Source organism: Anabas testudineus, chromosome 2 (assembly GCF_900324465.2).
Source record: "Anabas testudineus chromosome 2, fAnaTes1.2, whole genome shotgun sequence".
NCBI classification, from domain to species: Eukaryota; Metazoa; Chordata; class Actinopteri; order Anabantiformes; family Anabantidae; genus Anabas; species Anabas testudineus.
The window spans coordinates 31,464,532-31,485,465 of NC_046611.1; the positions used below are offsets into that span (position 1 = coordinate 31,464,532).

The 20,934-nt window shown below is 41.3% G+C and overlaps 1 protein-coding gene across 2 annotated transcripts in view; it reads left to right on the forward strand.

The window, feature by feature from the left end:
• LOC113164290 (matrix metalloproteinase-16) overlaps positions 1-15,384 on the forward strand; it is a 69,446-nt gene extending 54,062 nt beyond the window's left edge. Inside the window, exons 8-11 of one of the 2 annotated variants that reach the window (XM_026363527.1) lie at positions 3,398-3,536; positions 7,355-7,505; positions 8,545-8,660; positions 13,172-15,384. In XM_026363527.1, coding sequence (XP_026219312.1) covers positions 3,398-3,536; positions 7,355-7,505; positions 8,545-8,660; positions 13,172-13,500 — 735 coding nt within the window. In that variant the 3' untranslated portion in view covers positions 13,501-15,384. The remainder of the gene's footprint in view (positions 1-3,397; positions 3,537-7,354; positions 7,506-8,544; positions 8,661-13,171) is intronic. The other variant, XM_026363528.1, reaches the window with a different exon arrangement.
• The last annotated feature ends 5,550 nt before the right edge of the window (positions 15,385-20,934 follow it).

The following is a 20,934-nucleotide window of genomic DNA, read 5'->3' on the forward strand; positions in this document are numbered from 1 at the left end:
TGTTCTCTAGAACTTGTTACAGCACTAACCGTCTCACGTTACGTTTCTATTTGTATTTCAGATTACATTTTTTAACCTACTTTCTTTTATTTCTCCCTTTATTAACCTTTTATTAGATGATGTCATATTTTTGAGAAAATGTGTTTGCACTTTCCTGCATATATAGTTGTTTTTTTACTATTAAATCAAACCAGTGCCAGAAAATAAAAAAGCAAATAGAGCAGTGAGTAATTTGCTTTGTTGTCATTGAAGTTTTCATTTGATCGTAATTGAATTGAATTGTAAACCAATTTTTTTCTAAAAACCCTGTGTTTATGTTTATTGGATTGGAAAATGTTGCCACATGGATGAACTGAAAAACTTCCAGATCAGAATAAAAACACCTGCAGGTTGAAAAGTTGAACCGGTTCTTGGAAATTCTGGCATCTCAGGCTTCAATCCTGATCCTCATCCCCCTGAATTATTAACACCTGCATTCTCTGTGCGTCACATTAACTGAGTGAGAGGTCAGCAATGCAGTCATCTTAACACTGTGTCACATTCTCACCTCCTTAGTAAAACACATGGCAGCAGCAGACGCTCACACAGGAATCACGAATCTGGTTGTTGCTGCTGGCGAGGTTTTAATTGAAATGTCAGTGTTAACCCCAACAAAAAATACATATCAATTTTCCTTCATTTCCTCTGTAATGGATGGATTTTGAGCATCTTTAAGTGGTTGTTTTCTGTGGTTATCTTGTCTGTGTTGTTGTTATGTATCCCTGATTTCTCTTTTTTTTCTCTTACTCTTTGTGGTTATTTTGCATTTCGTTCTGGTTAAGTGTGGTTGTTGTTTTGCGTCTCTCTCTGTGGCTATTTAGTGTCTTATCATGGCCATTTTACATCACTAGAGATTTTACATTTGGTATGTTTGTTTAGTAAACCTGCGATGAACTTAAATGTTGTCAGTTATAACAGCAGAACACTCTTTGTAATTTGTTGTTTCATCTATATACAAATACCTATTTATTTAAATATGAATTCAGAAAGGCAAAGTGGTTTGCATCATTTACTGGATCTACTCTGAATCAAAAGGTTGTCAAGTCAGGCCTTTTTCAGAGTTGTTGTACAGTATTAACTATTAACTGAGCCTGAGTCATTTGCAGGTTAGTTTGAATTCGTCTTCATAAAGTTTCCTCATGGGTGCAGACAAGTTTGTTAATGCTGTTGAGCAGTCTAGAATTTACATTCATATAGAGAGCCTGTGGTAAATCAGCCTTATTAGTGTAAATGTATTATCACGCACAGTGGAACAGTATGCATGACAATTAGCGCACTACCTTTCAGGGAACATAATCAACATTTTCAACTTGTGCTAAGACTAAACTTGTGATTATTCTAGATGTTGCTGTTATTACTGAGGCCTGTCTGAAATGTTCTACAAGTCCAGTCTCCTTACTGAAGCTTTATTTTCAAAATGGCAATGGGACAGTAGGGCGGGCGAGCAAACATTTTCTCTTGTATAAAGTTAAAAGGATTCAAATGGGTTGAATTTCACAGTTTGATCTGTTTTCAATTACAGGGCTGGGTTGTGTTCACAAGAAAATGCTGAACAAAAGAAATCTATGGAGGTAGTAGGTATAGCACGAGCGAGGGAGACAGTGAGGAGAAACTAGGATAAGAGACAAGGTGAAATAAAAGGAGAGAGGAGGAAGAATCCAGGGAGAGTAGAGAGTCCCACAGAAATAATTGGATTAGACAGAGAGATAGAGTGCAGTGTAGAGAGTGTTTGATAAATGGGCTGTTTATTTAGCTTTCACTGTGAATGAGGCAGCGTGTGATGATGTGTTGTCTCCCTTCTCTCTGCCTCTGCATCCCTCTCTACGAGGTCAGGCTTTTTGGCCCCAGTGCCCAATGTGTTCAGGAGGTGCAATTGGCCGTTCATTGCCGAAGGGTGGGACCTCTCGCTGGGTCCTAATGGCTTTCACAGCTGGGTCTCCCCCTGGCTCTCTCTGTCATCAAGTTTCATCCAACATCAAAAAGACACACCTTCCACTTGGCTGCACTCACATTTCCCCCCTGAAGGAAATCAGAGACTCTTGGCTTCTCATAAAGCTCCTGGCTATCACTTTGCCCCCATCATTTGATGGCTTTCCCAGTATGTTCTTCAGGTTCTACATGCATAGCAACAATTGCACATGCTTTCCAGGCAACCTGAGAACGTATATGTGAATCTTAAAGGCACCACAGCTGTCAAAGCAGCAGCCGGAGTCGATCATCACTACGAGGCCTTGTTGTCAGAGTTGGCCTTAATTTACCGGTTTTCACTGCCAACTGTGTTACAATATGCAGAATTGATTATAAATTTTTTCCTGGCTCAGAGCAGCATGCTGTTTGGTGTCAATAAACTTTTAAGTAATTAAAAATGCAACATTTAGCAAGCAGTTAAGTATTAACTAAATACTACTAAGTTGTAGTATTTAGCAAGTTTTTAAGCAAACTAATGCTGCTCACCTACTTTGTCATTTATTGATTTTCTAACATACAGACTAGAAATTTAACAAACAAGGAACTAGGAAATCACCTGAACCAGGAAACATCTTCAATTTAAAGAATCTCGTGCAAGTTAAATTACTTAAGATTAGCATTTTGGAAGAATTATTACCTGAAATGTGGCTCCACAGCACCATAACTGCTACACATGGTAAAAATAATATGAATGGTATTACCTGTCTTTATAGAAAGACATAAGTGCACGGCACCTTTCGGTCAGACTTTAATTAACCAGAATATCTCCACACTACTAAAGTTGCCTGACCTTTCTTTTTAACATGATCTTTGTCTTTTGAGCTTTGGGCTGTGTCCCTTTGTTTCGTTTTCCTTGTTGTTGTTGTTGTTTATTTGTTTTGTTTTGTTTTTTTATAACACTGTCACTCGAGTTTTGTTAACATTTTCTCTCATCTTTTTCTTTGTTCTTGCTCCTGCTCCTGACTACTGCTGTTGTAAAACCAACCGTTAAAAGACCAGGATTGTAACTAAGTAGATTTACTAATATGTGTAGTGATAGCACTGCATATCTTTAATAACAAATGAGCGTTATTTGCACTTTATGTTGGACTACTTTTTATTTTTACTCTACTACATTTCAGAGGGAAATATTGTTGTTTGTACTTGACTATATTGCTGTGCCACTTTTTTGCAGACTGCTGAGGGAACTGTGGTTAATATACCTGACAAAAGGTGCAGACACATTATGTAATAATGTAATAATCTCCTGGTAACAGTTTTAGTTTTCTGGTTAACTTCATGCAGCTACCCTCACTGTGCCACAACAAGTGATGAGGTGAAACTGGAAATCATGTGCATGCTTGATTATGCTTTTCTCTGCTTCCTAACAATGATCTCTGTTGTCTCCCAGGACCACTGGTTTTGGCGGGTGAGAGATAACTCAGTGATGCCAGGATACCCCATGCTCATCAGTGTTTTCTGGAGGGGCCTCCCTCCCAAGATAGACGCTGTCTATGAGAACAGCGAGGGCAAGTTTGTCTTTTTCAAAGGTAAGGACGCATGCTCGACCCCCAACATCATGGCTTTGTACAGCTTTGATGCATACCAAGCCCCAGTCCATATGTGTGTCTGTACCATTCTGGTTTACACCAGCTCAATTGTTTTGTTTAATATTCATCTAGACGAAATCCTAACACTGTCGCTGTCATGAATTTATCTATTGTATGCACATGCCTTTTTTTATGTTTTTTTTCTGTTATTTATTACATCTATATTACTTCTATTAGTAGTATTTACTTCTAAAATCAGTACAACAGTCTGACCTGCTGGTCACTGAGCAGCTCCACTACACCAGTTGGGGTTAAGGGTTTTGCTCAAGGTTGAGGCAGGGGCTGCTTTTTCACCACTCCTGCCCAGACTTTTTTCTCTAACCTTTTGTTTCCCACACACACTTTCTATATGTGCCTGTACTCAGAAACAAATAGAGATCTTATATCTAGCTCTGCCTGATTCCAGCATAAATCTGTGGAAGATTAAAGCAGTGTTTTGCTCACTTGGTTGGAAAATCCCCTTAATCCACCAATTCTGACATTTAATAATAACTGGTGTGTGGAGTTTCCAAAACTATTAATATGTTTTAGTTGAAGTGCCTAAACATAATTAGCAAGCATAGTGCCTAGAAATCGCAGTCACAGCACAAGCTTCACTACATACTGTCAGTGTTTGATGATCCCCAAGTTTGATTTCTCTACCTATTTGAAACGATTTGTCTACATATTCAAATCTACACTAAGCTGGCTGCAAAAGACAGAGATTTAAAGCTAATTATGCCTAAAGCCGAAAAGCCACTTAAAAGAAACGGCACACAAACTTACAGTAGCAGTCTTTTCAACATGCGCCCCCGACAGAGAGAGAGAGGCAGTGTTGATGAAAGGAGGCGTAGGTAAGCAAGGAAAGTCTGCTGGGATAAAAACTACAAATCATCACTCAAACCCATTTCTATTTTCAGCTCCAAACAATTCCTGGAAACGCACACTGCTGGTCCCATGTGTGCCACAAGCTCCGTCTTCACCCTGCTCGCTTCCTGGGCTTGGATGGCACACAGATTTAGAAAACTCATCCTAACAGAATGCTGTTTTTATTTGAACACGCTCAGCTGATTTCCCAGAAGGCTTCTGTCTTCCCCCATTTGGAATACAAAATTAGGAAGAAAGTCGGTCAGAAAACAACACGCAGCAGCACTCAAGGTCCTCATCCAAGCAGAAGCTTGAGTATCCTCTAATAGCTCCTGGTCTGATGGATTCTCATCATCATATAAAAGCATAAATGGAGGCTGTGGAATCTAGTTTGCGCTGAAGTTACGGCCGAGACGCTCATTAGCTTAGTGCTGTTAAAGCATCACAGAGCAGGCCAGTAAGATGACACCACTGATATACATTGGACATGGATTCAGTGCATGATTTCTGCAGTTTGTGTTTGACACAGACAGACATTTTAGTTTACATTGAAAACATATACCCATAAACATATACATATACCCCTTAAAAAACGTGGTCCTACTGGACAGACAAACAGACAAATACACTCCTGAGTAGGTACTTCAGTTCACATGATCAACCAACAGGGGCAGTCCTCATCACGCTTGCTGAGTGATAACAGGAGAAGTTTATCTAAGCTGCTATTGTCTACACTTTCAAAAGGTCCTGGAAGCTATAATGTGTTCCTGTTCACAAGGAAACCCTGTTTGTCTTAAGCTTGTGTTTATTTCATTTTCGCTTCTGAAAGGGTTCAGGGTTTAAATTTGAATGTCATTTGTTTGATGTTTTCCAAACTCAAAATTGGACCACCACAGTAGAATTATTTTAATAAGATACAATAAATGTATTAGACTGGTAAACACAGAGTTCCCTGTCTAACTGTTGAGGAGACTAGAAATGTGCTCATGTTGGGGTAACTCTAAGATCCACACACACACAGGACAGATACAGATAACACAGGAAAAATCACAGATGAAATGGCAACAGACACAAGGTTGTCTAGTATGAAATGGATGAGATGTATCTAGTTTACAGTACACGACTGGAATAATTACTGTTACCATGTGGACAGCAGTGTTCAGAAACATAAAACAGCTAATTCTAAAAACGTTCCATCTCCTCCCCCTTCTGTGATGATGAGTCATGTTACCCTCATGTTGGTGGAAAGTCAAAGTTTGACAGTTTGATAAACTGTGTGTTGAAGGTCAGAGTATATTGAGGAAACACATTGACAAATGTAGGTCATACACAAACCCTGAAGGAGTCAGGCAGTGTTCCCTGAGTGTGGAACCCTGATCTGTGTGTGTGTGATTGTACATAATAACTCCTACTCTGTTGGCTGTATATGTTTGTGTGTGGCCTATGCAAAGAGGAGAGGTCTATTTTTGGAACAAATCTTTATCCTATATAACATAAACTCTGGATTAGTCTTCACGGGGCAGCAGATGCCGCAGCGGCCGCTGCAACACAAGAACTCTCTCAGCTGTGAAGCGGGAGTCTGACTAGTACATGGAGATGGAGAAATCCCTTATAATGAAATGATGGAGAGAAAAAACTTTCAAAGATCTCCACTGAGGATGCTTTTTTATCTTCTATGAATGGAGTTGAGCTCATTTTAAGGGACTGGGAGCCTCTCAGGGTGTGGTGTATTTGTATGTATGAATGTGTGTGTGCGAGCGTGTGTGTGTCAGGCCCAGAGGAAGTGTGACCCAAATTGAGTGAAGTACTGCAAGAGAAAGGTGAAATTACAGGAATTTCCTTCCCGAAAAAAGGCCGCTGCAGGTCTAACCCTTCCCACCTGCACATTGAGCCAACACCCTACAGTCCTACTGTTCCTTCCTCCTGCAGATCCATGAATCTCCCTCCCTTCAGCTTGGCAGTGCAATGTAAACACTTCTTTAGGGTTAGATGTCAGATATGTGGCCTTTTATGAAGCAGGAGAATGCGTGCAAATATTACCGTGCAGTGTTCACACCCATTTCCTCTATTTGTTATAGAAAGTATTGCGTGTCATCTTAAAACTGACTCTGCAGACTCATTGTGTTTCTGTAGAGACCGAGGTTGAATCCAGCTCCCGAGATCACTAGATAACTGTAGAACTGTCCCAGATAGCATCACAGTCATAGTCGTTCAGTAGAGAATGTGTGACATAAATCAGCAAGATTGAAAAGTCATATCTGTTATTTTGCCTTTTCTTTCTTTACCATTTTCTTTTTCTCTTGTGTGACACACACCTCGCCCACTGTCTCCCAGTCCATCCTACACCACCACTGGTGACAAAGAAAAGCACTCCCCGAGGTCACACCGTGTAAAAAACTGTTTAACCCAATTACTTCACAGGAAGGAGGTGTTACAGAGAGAGGTGGACAGGAGTAAACACACTGTAAAAGATATCTTTTCTTAATATTTCAACATTATCACAATGTTGCTGAAATATAAATGTTAAAATAGTGTTCAGCTACATGGTCAGCTTTCTGGGGCAAGGCAACTTTCTAACGTGACCCCTGGTCCCTGCTGTTTCCTTTTTATTTCAGTTGAGCAGTCACTGGCTCACTTTCCAAGTACTGAAAAGTACCTGTAGAGTACTAGTAGAGCACCTGTAAGCAAGAGCAGCAGAACCAATAATCATATCTGTGTCTAATTTTAAATAAAGGGAAACATCAATATGAAATACAGTAATACAAGGCAACAGGTTATTGCCTGCTGTTTGTTCCAAGCTTTGTATCTGTCCTTGTAAACCTGCCCTTCTCCTGTGTTTACTCCTGGAGCGTAATCCCTGCTGTAACTTGTCCTTCTTCTAATTTATTTTCTGCCTCTTCTTCCATGTGCAGGAAAGCAGTTCTGGGTGTTTAAGGACACAGTGTTGCAGGCTGGATACCCCAAGGACATCATCGACTTTGGTCACGGCATGCCAGCCCAGAGCATCGAGACGGCTGTGTGGTGGGAGGACGTGGCCAAAACCTACTTCTTTAAAGGGGACAGGTGGGTCCAAACAATGTCCTTTAAAAATGTAATTTATTCATATATGTGGTCAATCATTTGAAAACTGCACCTGTCCTCCCACTGCATATCAAACATTTCTTGTTACAACCAGCCACAACAGACCTATGACAGACCCACAGATACCCATACAGCTCCTGTATCATCATGTCACCCCAGCATTGCTAACATTCAGCAATCTGCGCTGTGCTGTTCTCATAACATTTTTACAGTCTAGTTCACCACTGAAGGAAAACACTGTGGATGTTCTGGTTTCTTATTGTTAACAAAACCCATGAAAAGACTAAAACCAACAAAGAATGTCTCCTGTTAACAATGATTCTCCAAATCCACAGTATGGTTCAAAACTGGATTTTTAAGCCACAGTTCAGTTTGTGTTCTGGTTTTTCATTTAGTTTTCGTCATGGTGCATGACTTTATTAAATCACCAACCATGTGGAACACTAAACACTATTGAGCACAGATTGATTCAAAACATGGATGATGTATAGAGCTCTATAGATCATCTGTAGCTGCCATAGAGACTGAAACTGAAAATAGTGCCCAGAAAGCTTTTTGAATTTATTTAGAAAACAGTGAACCCTACAAAAAAAAACATTTACATGTGAGGTGTTCATGTTAAGGTTTTATAGTATCCATTGGACTGAGAGGGCATTGTATGAGGCTGAGGGCTACATTGGATTGGTTTAAGTGAGTTTCTAGTGAATGACAATAACTCATGCCTGGTCTCATTTGGTGCTTTGATTATTGTGCTGTAGAACACAGCATCACCTCTTGTTGTTTCACCTTGCATGAGACCACTGATTACATTATTGTTAATTTTTTTTTCTACTGTGTTTCTACTGTATTTCCCAGGTCATTGGTGAAAGGCATTTCCCTTAACCTGGCATGTGGTATTAAGATTCTGGATATGAATATAAAAATGCCATCTGTTGTCAATTACAACCCTGTTTACTCCAGCCGTCATAGACATACAGTACACGTTCTGTCTTCCTGTGGCTCATCATTTGTTCCTGTTTAGGTACTGGCGTTACAATGAGGAAATGAGAACCATGGACCCTGGCTATCCCAAGCCCATCACAGTGTGGAGAGGTGTGCCTGAATCACCACAGGGGGCCTTCGTCGATAAAGCCAATGGTACGATTTGTCCTGTCCAATATTCTTATTTGGCAATAACAGCACAGTTTATGTGCCAGACAGCATTGATTTCAGCTGGTCACTGGCACACACTGTGCAGGAGGAAAACCAGGGTAGCATTGATTGAAATTTGCCCCAGTTATTACACTGAGAATTAATGTGTGGCACACTTCCATACATGCAGTATCAAGGGAAATAGTGGGAGGGGGAGTGTTTTTATATTGCACATGAAGATAAAAACAGGCCAGTTTATTTAGTTATGTCTTTTTCTGTTGGTGTTTTATTGTTTCACAAGCAAATTGTTCCATGATCAGTCCATCCCGCTCAGTGTGCTGTAAGACCCAGTTGGAGCAGGCTTGTGGAAAACAGAAAGGACAAGACCACCGCTGGGCACTCATTCCGGTTTAAGCCAGTTTGCCCTCAGCAAGGGCGGAGAGGTGGGATTTAAAGCTGTCAAAGAGCTCACCCATTGGCTACTCATAGTGTGAAGTGAGAAGAAGCTTTTCCTATTGGCTGTATTGTGCCAGGTGGATTTGGGCAGCTCCAGAACTGAAAAAAAGCAGGGCAGGTGGTGCTGATCGCTCTGGCCATCTGTGCCATTGATCTGCTGCCAGATCTGTAGCCGGGTGAGTCTGCCGGTGAGGCCAGGTGGAGTGGACATGAATCAGAGCATGAAGGATGGGTTGATGTCCAGGAGAACAATAGGCGTTTGTGTCCATCACATGTATTTCTACTCTTATATGTGTCAGCCTGCATTTGTTCAGTGGGCTAGCTGCACGCAGAGACAGTGTGTCAAGTGGCGCACTCACAGCAGTGACCCAGATAAGCAGGCATAATTGAGTATGCAGCAGCTGATGATAGTGTGTGTGAGGCAACACGTTTCAGAGGATCGGCCCCAGGGTGATGCTGACCTGGCTCTAACCCACAACAGCTCAGCCTCTCTCACCTTTCAGCCCCCATCCCTTCCCTTTCTTAGGGTAGCCACGGGACTGTATGTTCCTTCATCGGGATCCTTCTGTGCTTAATTTTTTTTTACTGCATTTCAAATGCTAGACAAAAGTTTGGCAAAAGCTCCTGTCCACTTCAGAAAAGTGAAGTTGTTTTCTTCAGCAAACCAGAATACTAAACTCTGGTTGAGAGTTGGCGTTTGGCTGGTGTTTCAGTGCCTACACAAACACATTTTGCTGAAACTGTAACTGGTCTGGTTTTAAGAATCCACGCCTCTCATGGAACACACTTCTTGTATCTCACCCCTATGTTTGTTTTTCCAAATAACTGCTCTTCAGCAACAAGATCACATCTCACTGAAAGTGAGACCATATTCACACATTCACTCCGCGTTTAGTTTGAATGTAGAGTGTATTCAGCAAGGGGCTCCACTAAAACAACGTGGCTTTCTCTGGTTCTCTCGGGTTTGAGGTTTGGTTTGGAGCTGGTTGCTAATTTTGAACCAGTTTTTAGAGTTTCGATAGCTGAAGAACTGGCTGTTAGCCAGCAAGCCTGGTTCCAGAGCAGCACTAACTCTGTGTTGTCCAGTGCGTTAACAGAGCCACCAAAAAGATTTTTTTTAACTGCAGTGTAGTGCAGTTAATACAAGTGTAGTTGATGCTAGTAAGTGAACTACAGTCTAAGTCTAACATTAACACCTTACATTTGGTGTTAGTAAGAATCAAAACACGTTAGATAGATATTCATTGACCATTGCAATTAACACAAACAGCACAGCTGATTTGGACCAGCTGTATGTGGAGGTGTAGGCTCTTAACATTAGAAGGAACATAGGGAACACCATCAGGAAAGGAACTCACATGCATTCATTATTTTTTAATGGGAACTTTGTATTTCTGCTGTTTACCTTGAGATCATCACAACATTGTTGTGTTTTGTCACACAAGCACATACATAACTTCCCTCCTGGTCTTTCCAGATCATATGTCATTGTCTCACCTCTAACATGTGAATGTGGATGCCACTCATGTCTGAACTTGGAGGGAGTTAGTGCTTAGAATAAAAACTTACAATCAGACCAATAGTACATCTAAAGCTTGATAATGAACAGGCTGTATCACATATGTTTTGTCTGTACACAAACTGCAAAGTAAAACTTGTGGTGGCTTTAGAACGAGTTATGTTTTGTAGCTTGTTTCTCTGGGAAGTCACTGCTCACTGCTCATGGCTGCCAAGAATCTGTGTAAAAATACTACTCTCTATAATAATACAATGTGTTAATCAGTAAGGGATTTACAGGTTCTACAGGGCACTTTAAACACCCCCTATCAAAGGATCTTCTCATCTACTCTCAGCAAGAAAGCTAATAAGTATATTTCCCAGAATGTCAAATTACACAAATGAGCTGTGAGAGTTGTATGGAGACACAGTCTCTGGGCATCAAAAACACCAATATACACCAACAATAAGCCGTTATCACAGAGATAGGGATTTTTAATTGAGTTTGCTGCTATCAGATGTCCCCTGACTTTCCTAGAACAGGTGTAGGTTTAACAGACAGAAAACTTACAGTAAGTTGGGCGGTTGGTGTGGTAATAACATTAATATAGAACACCATGTGCAAAGGGACCCCACAGATCCAGCAATTCATTTTAGTTTTGTTTTGTGGAAACCCTTGACTGTCTGATCCCCCCCTTCCCAGATGAATCTTTTAAAGCTTTTCTCCTGTGCCTCTTCACATCCTCACCGAGAAACATCTCCACCTAACAAGTAGCCAGAGAAGCTCTGGCCCATCCCGACATCTGACTGGTAGTTCGGAGCGTTTCCTCCCTCATTTTCCCAGAGAACAGTATGCATGAATAATAAATCACAGGAAGCCAAGTGTAAAAGGGGGCCAGTAAGGAAGAAGAGAGCCTGAGAGTTCAGCCAGGCTGTCAGGCTCAGTGTTACCCAGTGTGTCAGGTATTTTCTCAGAAAGCACTGAAGGGACAGTGGCTTGAAGAAGGCAGCAAAGTTAGGTTTCAACACAAATGGAGACAACCCTTTAATATCCAGTTTTTAACCCCAGTAGTGAAAAAGTCATGTTAAAACTCTCCGATGTTATGTCACCATGCACTCATTGATATATATCCATAGTAGAGCAGGGATCAGGTTGCACAGCGAGTGGGAGCTAAACCCTACGAGGATATTGTATTTCATGTCAACACCTGACCTGATCCCAACGCAGTTCAGAAACTGAGTTGACACACCAGTTTCATCTGATCGTTAAACGAAGCAGACATTTGAGAACTCCAGCCATCTCTTTGTTTGCATGCTGTAGGCATACTTTGAACTGCAGTTATGGATATTTAGCCTGAAGTTTGACCTAACTCGATCAAACCAATCCCAAATATGAATATAAATATTCTACATTTCTGTTCAAACCCAAACCAGACACTCAGCTATTGTTTGGTTCAGGTGTTCACTCTCTAATGCACTGGTAGATTTTCTCTGGATAAGGGGTGTTGTGGAGCTGCGTTCATTGCTTGACAATTGATAATATTTTTTATTTAATTTGTATTTAAAATTGTGACAAATTCTCTGCAGCCCAAGGACAAGTATTTACTGTAGATCTGTATTTAGAGTCTTCCAAATTCATTTCATTTTATAAGTCATTTTAGCATCTGATTAAAGCATCAAAGTCTCTCATTTAAGAAACTGAGAACAGATTTTCTTCTCTGAAAAAGCTTAATTGTCAAAACATATTTAAAAAAATATTATTGCAGCTTCTGTCACCAGGAGCTTCCATTACAATCAAACGCGGAGTGTTCCCAAGTGAACTAACCCTCGCTATTCCTCCAGAGGCGGACACCACCCACTGTGGAAGCACAATCATTCATTAGTGATTGAAGACGATGCACCACAGCAGCTTGTTTTTCAATGACATTTGTTGTGCTGTTGTGTGATATTAGCTGTGGGCTTTGGCTCCTGGATGGCTGCGTTTTCTCTTTTACGGCCTGATATAATTAATCCTGAGGGGGCAGACGACGGAAACAGTGGCTCAGCAGCCGAGCAGCAGACACTGTTCCTCATATTGTTTGAGGTGGCCTTGTTGTACCATGCCAGCAGGTTATTGTCACTTTGATTTCACTTCAGCCTATTTTCCCAAGTTAAAGTTTCTTCAGTGTTTCAATTAGAGAGAAAAAACTCTGAACTTTGCAGGTTAGCTGAACATCCACCCTGACTAACAGCATCAATCAAAGTCAATCAACTCATTATTGTCTGTTGTCTATTGAAATTTTTAGAATCTTGTTTGTCTCACACTTTTCTCCTACAATATACATCTACCCTGTTACAGCACATTTCACTATATAGAATATATATATATATAGAAATATACTCATTTAGATGAAGATCAGATCACATTTTATGACAAATTAATGCAAAAACCATGAAATTTTTAAAGGTTCGCATAAGTTGTCTTGTCACTGTAGACAGTTATTTTTTACTTTACACATAATTTTACATAAAAACATGATCATTTCATAACTATTTCCTTTTTTTGGTTTTTTCCCCCATCTCAGGTTTCACCTACTTCTACAAGGGGAAGGAGTACTGGAAGTTCAACAACCAGTTCCTCCGAGTGGAGCCGGGCTACCCACGCTCCATCCTCAAGGACTTCATGGGCTGTGAGCCCATCGACCCTGCTCGCCCACCGGCTGACGACGGCAACTCGGACGTGGTGATCGAGCTGGACAACGAGGCTAACACGGTAAAAGCCATCGCCATCGTCATCCCCTGTGTGCTGGCACTGTGCCTGCTGGTGCTCGTCTACACTGTGGTGCAGTTCAAGAGGAAGGGTACGCCACGCCACATACTCTACTGCAAACGCTCCATGCAGGAATGGGTCTGAAACGAGCGGCCAGAGAGGAGAGGGGGGGGCAAGGGCGGTAGGAGAGACTGGTACGAACAGGATGACAGCCCCCACTTTCACTGAGAGGAGGACAGTGAACTTGGACATCTGTATTAAGTCAAACAGCCACGCCTCCTCCTTCTGGGGGGTGTGAGAGCTTCGTGCAGAGCTGCAGAAACAGCCTGACAGCCTGTCAGTGACAACCCCAGGACTTCAAGTTTCCCCCAGCCTTTTTAACAAACGGGGAAGCAGAGGGACACTTAGCAGGGGAGGGTCTTTGCCTGAAATGACCTTCAGCCCTAGAACAAGAAAAAAAAAAAAAAAAAAAAAAAGAACACAGGAGGGTCGGCAACACTTTGTATCTCAGAAACTTGACTTCCTGTCCTCTTCCGCTTTTCTTTCTCTGCCCAACTGCTCTTAATTGGAGAGTTTCAGGTGGACACGCTCTCTTTCCACAGGGCACTGCTTTGTCATCTGTCATATCAGGTTGTTGATTAAACAACAGTTTTCTATTTTCTGATCACCCCTCACCCCACCCCTCCCTCCCCCTCCACCACTCCATCCTGCATTGAAAAGATAAACCAGTTAATCACATTTCTTATTTCTACATTATTCTTTTGAGAAAGGAGGTCCTCACTATTCCCTTTAACACGCTCCTGAGGAAGAGACCAAACGAAACCAAATAAAAATCTCTCTCCAAAGAGGATCACTTTTTTATTTTTTTATTTTGCCTTTTCTCTATGTTTTCACATTTGAATTCATCCTTCCTTCCCTTCTCTGGATCCTTGGAGCGATTAAGAGTCGGGGAGCTCTGACTGTTGTGGCAGTCTGTTGGAGACACAGGGGCCAAATTATTCTGCAATATTTTAACTCGCCTTAATTATAGATCACACTACTTGTGCTTGGTTTTGCTGTTCTTGGTGTTTTTTTTGTTTGTTTAGTTTTTATTTTGTATACCGCTGTTTGTATGTAAAAGAAGCTACCTGAGAGCTTCTTTTGATTTCTGGATTTTCTTATGTTACCCTGAGTTCTCAGCACTGGCTTGCTGAGCTGTTCTGGACAGTATGGTCAGCCTGTATTGAGAATAATGTATCGTAAAACAACGTTGGACGGTTCTGGAGTAAAGCCACTATTTTTCTGTGTTAAGATATTTGTTACTTTTATCATTCCCATACGACACAGTCAAGCTCATTCAGAGCTTGATGTTTTTTTTTTCTGGCCCATATTCCCCTCACTTATTGAAGATATGTGCATCCAAAGTTGTCTTTCTGTATGGTCATGCGGTATGTGAATGGACAGACTGTTTTTTGTTTTGTATTGTTTTTTGCTGGCTGGTTTAAGTTCCCAGAATGCTCTTGTCTCCTGACTGACGACCCACAGAGCGAGACACCAAGTCAAGATCAGTGCCTGTGTCAACGTGCATGCAAGCGTTTACTGTAGAACCAGTTCTGCTCAACGGGGCAGAAGTTTTCTCCTGAAAACTCTGTTTGGCATTTACCTCTTTTACATTTTAAGTGTACCCTAAAAAACCCCATCATTCCCTCCCAGCCACCTCCAGGTACAAGTCACTCTATAGTAAGAAAGAAAACGATGTAAGTGGCACGTTGTGGGAGATCTATGGGAGACCTGATGGCTGATTGGAAAAATCAAATTGGCCCTAAACACACCAACCAAGTGTCAGCAGACGTGGTGTCGGCGTCGTGAAGCGTCACAAGCGGTCTATGAATGTGTGTCTGTTTTTACGATCACATACTGGGTTTTCTTTTTTTCCTGTTTTCTGGTCAGAACAAATTGGACATGTCACAATGACTTCTTTGTGTAAGACTTTGGGACAGTGGAGAAACGTGTCCTGACAGAATGAATAAAATGATCAATATATGATTACGAGCTGCCTTTACACTCTCTCAGTCTTTTAACTTGTGTGTCTGTGCTGCTTCTCTTCTCCGCGTCTGATTATGTGTGAGTGTTTGCTTGTATTTGTGCTTTTGGTTGTTTTGCTGTCACTTAACCTTTCAATTTATAGTCTGTCTGTTTTGAACAGTCTCGGGTGGGGGAAGCAGCATGCAGAATTTGTCACGTGATGTCAGCACACTCATGGTAAACAACCAGATGATTACCACTAAAGATACCAGGAGACACAATGCACTAAATCGTCATATCAGAAATATAAATTGTTTTAAAACCATCAGTCTGCACTTGCACTGTTCATCTCTGTTGTCCAGAAACAATAAAAACACGTCATGCCCCCACTGGGTGACATGTTTCTTCATGTCATCCAGACTTTTATTTACTGAGCATCTGTCATCCCATAGAAAGGGAAAGTAAAACAGCAAATCAGCTCCAATTGATATGGCTGGGGGCCACCACCGTCCTCCACCACACTGCCTGCTTTGGGGAGTTCTGGAGGTGGAAAGTCTACAAAACAGCCCTGTGTGACAAAGGTGTCCTGTGATTGTGTGGCGTTCTTCATTTTCCTCTGGCCAGGGGACGTCACACTGACCAAGTCCTTCCTGACAAGTCCGCACTGCAGGGTAGAAAAATAGAAAGCAGCATTTAGGGTGTATGTGTTGATCTGGGCTCTGCGAGCTCAGCAGTTCAGTTCTTTATTGCGTGCTGTTGTATTTTTGGGTAGCATGATAAAAAACGGTGCTTTAGATGTACGATCCCAGCGGTGCCGCGCTGGCATTTGTTGTGGATTGAATGTGAAGCAGGAGCCCACTGCTGTTTATTCTAACTTCACTGGGACACATTTGACATACAGTTACTGGCAACAAGGCGGGTGAGGCCGAGCTAGTTCAGTGCGGTCGCTGAGGATGTGTGCGTGATGAAATTACACTTCATTGGTTGTTATTGTAGGATTCCTCTGCTTTCAGACTTTCTACTCAGCTAGATTTAGATTCTGCACATACAGACTTTATCTGTGTTCTCCTTCACACCTCCCAGGGTGGTGTACACCATGTACACAATACACAGCAGCCCTCTGTTGTGCAATTTTGCAATTTGGGGGTTAAAACTAGGTTTTAGGGTTGGAGTTAGGTTTTTGTTAGAGTAAAGTTTAGGGTGATGCAGTTAGTTGTGATGGTTACGGTAAGACAGTACATGTGATAAACTAAAAATCAATACAGAGTAGGTTACTGTGACCTACACCACAGTAGGGGGCTAGGGAATGCATTATGTCAATGAGTGTCCTCACAATGACTGCCATACGCAAATGTGTGGGTGTTTAGTGAGCATGTCCACCTGACAGCTGGAGCCGGGACCAACCCTGTGGATCCTGCAGCCTCGTCTGCGCCTGCCAGGCTGCAACATTGGTGCTAAACTGACCTCCCCTGGACAGGGCTGTTTCTCTGTGCTGCTATTTTTGGGCCGCCCTCCTCCTCTTCCTCCTCTTCCCTGCTGTCGTTGGCTCAAAACTTGAACGATTACAACACAAACCTAAGTAAAACATTTTCATTTAACCCCTGTCCTTAGGTTGCACTGCTTAATGGCTGCTGTTAGGGTAAGGCGCATATCTCTGGTTATTAGCGCTGTGCAGTGAAGCCGCTGAAAGCAGCTTGGTGAAGGTCAGCAGAGGTCAAGCTGTTGCCTTTGCCCAGATGAAAAAGGTTAAAGCGTATAAAGGAGACACTCACAGAGATTAATGGTTGTTTACTTGTACTGTCTTTTGCTGAGGCTAGTGGCTCATCCATATTCAGAGAGAACATTGTACCATCACTTCTTGCCACTTTCTATTATGTGTTTCTTGGCTCATTACATGAGTCTAATTACATTTAATGTGCTTACTTAACCTGTGTGACATCTCAGCACTTCCTTTTCAGCTCACTCGTTGTCCAAAGTGGACAATGTTTGCTAAACCCCTCAGCTGCACAAAAAGCCTGAGGCACAGCAGGGCCTTCCAGGGTTTGGATTTTCCCACATGCTGAAGTTGTGAGCACGGGGTTTAGTGAGTATTGAGGGTGGTGTCGAAACCAAAACCACAAAAGTAAAAGTATAAGAATTGGATTAAGCAGCATGTCTATGTGCTTTAATGAAAGCTGTAATGTCGGGCTAACAAGCAGTAGTGTGCAAGAAGAACTTTCAAGCAGGGGCATGCAGAGAATGTCTTGGGGGCAGGAGAACAATTATAAAAGCAGGACATCTATCATTAGGGAACCACTTTTCAATATTCTAAATAAATAGACAGTGTGTTTTACATTCATCATAAAAACACAATACAACACACTGCATACACTAAAATGTACGACGCAAACCAGCCAAACAGCAAAATGTTACAATATAAAATGAATCTGATTAAAATTTTTCTTATCATACTGTTAGGAATAACTAGCTCTACACTTTTGTACAAAAACTCCCATCTCTTTATGTCCATGTCTTCAATACAGAACTTGGACTTTGTACGTAGCAGCACTTTTTAGCATGACAATACACATGTAGCAACGAGTTGCTCATTGGCCCATAAACAGATCCTCAGTGCATGCTCACTAACAACCTCCTCCACTCACAAACACAAATTGGTCTTCCTGACTTTCCAAATGATACTGGACCAAGTGATTTAAAGTCTGATCGACACAAATGTATTGGCTGCATTAAGTCCGCTTCTTTTACAGTAGTTCTCTATGGGAGAGATAGAGATTTGTTCACACATGACCACACATTGCTTTTGTCCTTTTTCAAAAATGATGGTTTTCAAATGACAAATCCACCATTGTTATCAGTGTAAACTCTACATGTCTCCTGCGAGAACAGTGTTTAACAGCACTAACACTAACCAAGGGCATTAGAAAACGGCCGACTGACCTGTCCAATCATGTCATTACATCTGGGGAGCCACTGTGATTCTTGCCACTTAAAAAAAACACTGAATGTGTCTCTGCATTATTCTCTGCTGTTTGCTCCACTCTGTCGATCAATAAACACATTTGATAAAGATGTTCCCATGCAGCCTTGTTTTGTTCATGCCCATGTTCATGCATCTACAGGCTTGAGCAACCTCCATTCCCTGCAGGAGCTCACAAACGCTGGAGTTGAACTTAAAATCTCATCTGTACAGCTTGCTTTTCTTTCCAACCTCTCTGAGACGCACTCAGAGCTCCACCCTTAAACCACCTCTTTAATGAACAGTAGACTTAACTGAAGATTGTAACACAGCAACACACAGAGTGAACATTTTTGTTATTTATTTAAGAGCCAATCAATGATATCTTTCTGCAGCAGTACACTGGGTTTCATCTACAAAATAATACCAATTTCTGTGTCTGCTGGCTGTGAGCATGCCGCTCAGACCAGACGTTCTCATAATCATTTCCATCATTGGTTCCAAATGGATTTTTTTCAGCAGTGGTGCACCTTCTTGCTGAGATCTGCTTAGAATAACACCTACATGTATATGAAAACATACCCAGGGCAAATTGTACATTCCAGACACTCAAATGGGAAACATTTCTACACTGCTGTAATAGAATTTGATTTTTTTTTTGTTCTAATTGCTCACATTGTGTTTCATTTTCCCACCACGTTTTGACTGAAGCTTTCTAGTTTGTGATTCTGCAGCTGTCTCCAGCACTGCTGTTATGTCTATGTTCACGTCATTCTTTTTATATGGTATTGGGGCTGATGGACAGATACAGAAACGAAGAGAGAGGCCTCATACAAAACAGACCTGAAAGAAATCCACCAATTTTCGCCTTTTTCCCTGTGGTTGTAGTTTGGGAAGTGAATGTATATTGATGGTACAGTATTGACTCTCTCTGCATTACCTACAGTCTATTAAAATAACATGCACCAATCTGTAAAGTAGATTGTGAGATATTCCACAGTATTCCACTGTGCTGGTAGGGCTAGATGAAAGATCAGATCATTAGGATTCAACCTTAAGCCTCCAGGAATCCTTTCATGGCAATCCATTCTGTAGTTGTTAAGCTATTTTGCTAAAGAACAATATTATGGTAGTGTGAGAGAAAATGTGAATCAATAATCATTATCAGTGTCACTGGTTACTGTCGCATACTATTAGTGACACCAAACTCAGTCTGATTGATCAATTAGTGTTAACATGTCAATGGTAGTCCATAAAACCAAAGTGATGGACAGACACAACAAACCAACACTGCCATCATTATAGTCACGCCTCTAGTTCAGCAGCAACGTTTCAGAAAAGAACCCACTGTTTCTCTGTAATGCTCATGGTGTCAGTAATGTTTACAGGCGCACTCATTAGAAAGGACAGTGTTTAAATAATGAACATGTCTGTGAATGTCTAGACACCACTAGAATTACCTGAGACAGTCTGTGTTTCTGTGAGCTCATCTTTAAATGTTTAAATGAATAGTATTAGAGTCTTCGTGAAGGGATGTAGACTGCTAGTTTAATAGTTAATGGAGTCCCAGAGCTTACACATCTACTGTATTGTACAAGCCCCTGTGAGGCTGGTTTCTCTTTTCTCCTGCGTGGGTCACAAGTTCAGATTTTGTAGGTGTCATGCTGAGAACCCCCCCCCCCCACACACACACACACACACCTGGAGGCTCCATGAATTTCACACTGCGGTCTCAGGTGGCCTCTGCAGCCTGAGACTTGAGCTCACAGAGAAGGGTATCGTGAATGCCGATCAGAGACTGAGCTCAAGGTTAAGGTCAGCAGTAGATGCTTATTGTAGCTGTGGGATGAACATCTTTAAAAATGCCAAAATTATAGCAGCGTCTCAAGAAAACCTGCAGTGATAGAACTTATTGAAACTATTACGTGGGATTCCACTGTGTTCTCAGGTGCATAGAAATGTTAATGTTAAAAAGACACAAGCATGTACCCTCTTATTAGAACAGTGGTATAGAACTTAAATTGCTCTTTTTGTCCCAGGACAAATACCAGTGTGTTGAGTTATGCAAACTCCAGGAGTCACACGGGAAGTGAAAATACCCCGTCGTGGGGTTTTGGAATGTAATTGTCCTCATAAACCCTTTTACAGCTTACATCATGATTACGTCATGGTGTTAGCTGGATGCAAACACGTTCACTTCAGGCCACATCACCTACCGAAAATATTATCTTTCTATGTGGCTGCGTGCTCCAATTGAACATTATTGTACTGAACTGTAAGGAGCTCAGTATTACGTGTTCCAGGTTTCATTTCTGGGTTTATGGTTGTAAAATTTTCTTAATTTGGTTTAGTTTTGTGTCCATCCATTCATTAAAACGGAACCACTAAAATCCTTAAACAGAAATAGTTCTTCCTATAGCACTTTACTTTGTACCTCACTTGTAAGTCGAAGAACTAAAGGTAAATGAAAATGTTCTCTGAAGCTAACATGAAGTGACAGTCCATAAGTTAGGCTATCAGGTGATGAAAACTACTACTCATAGTAAAAAAATAAAATATTTTATTTAAAATATATGAGATGTTTAAAATTATATTTGTAAATTAGCTTTTTCATTTTA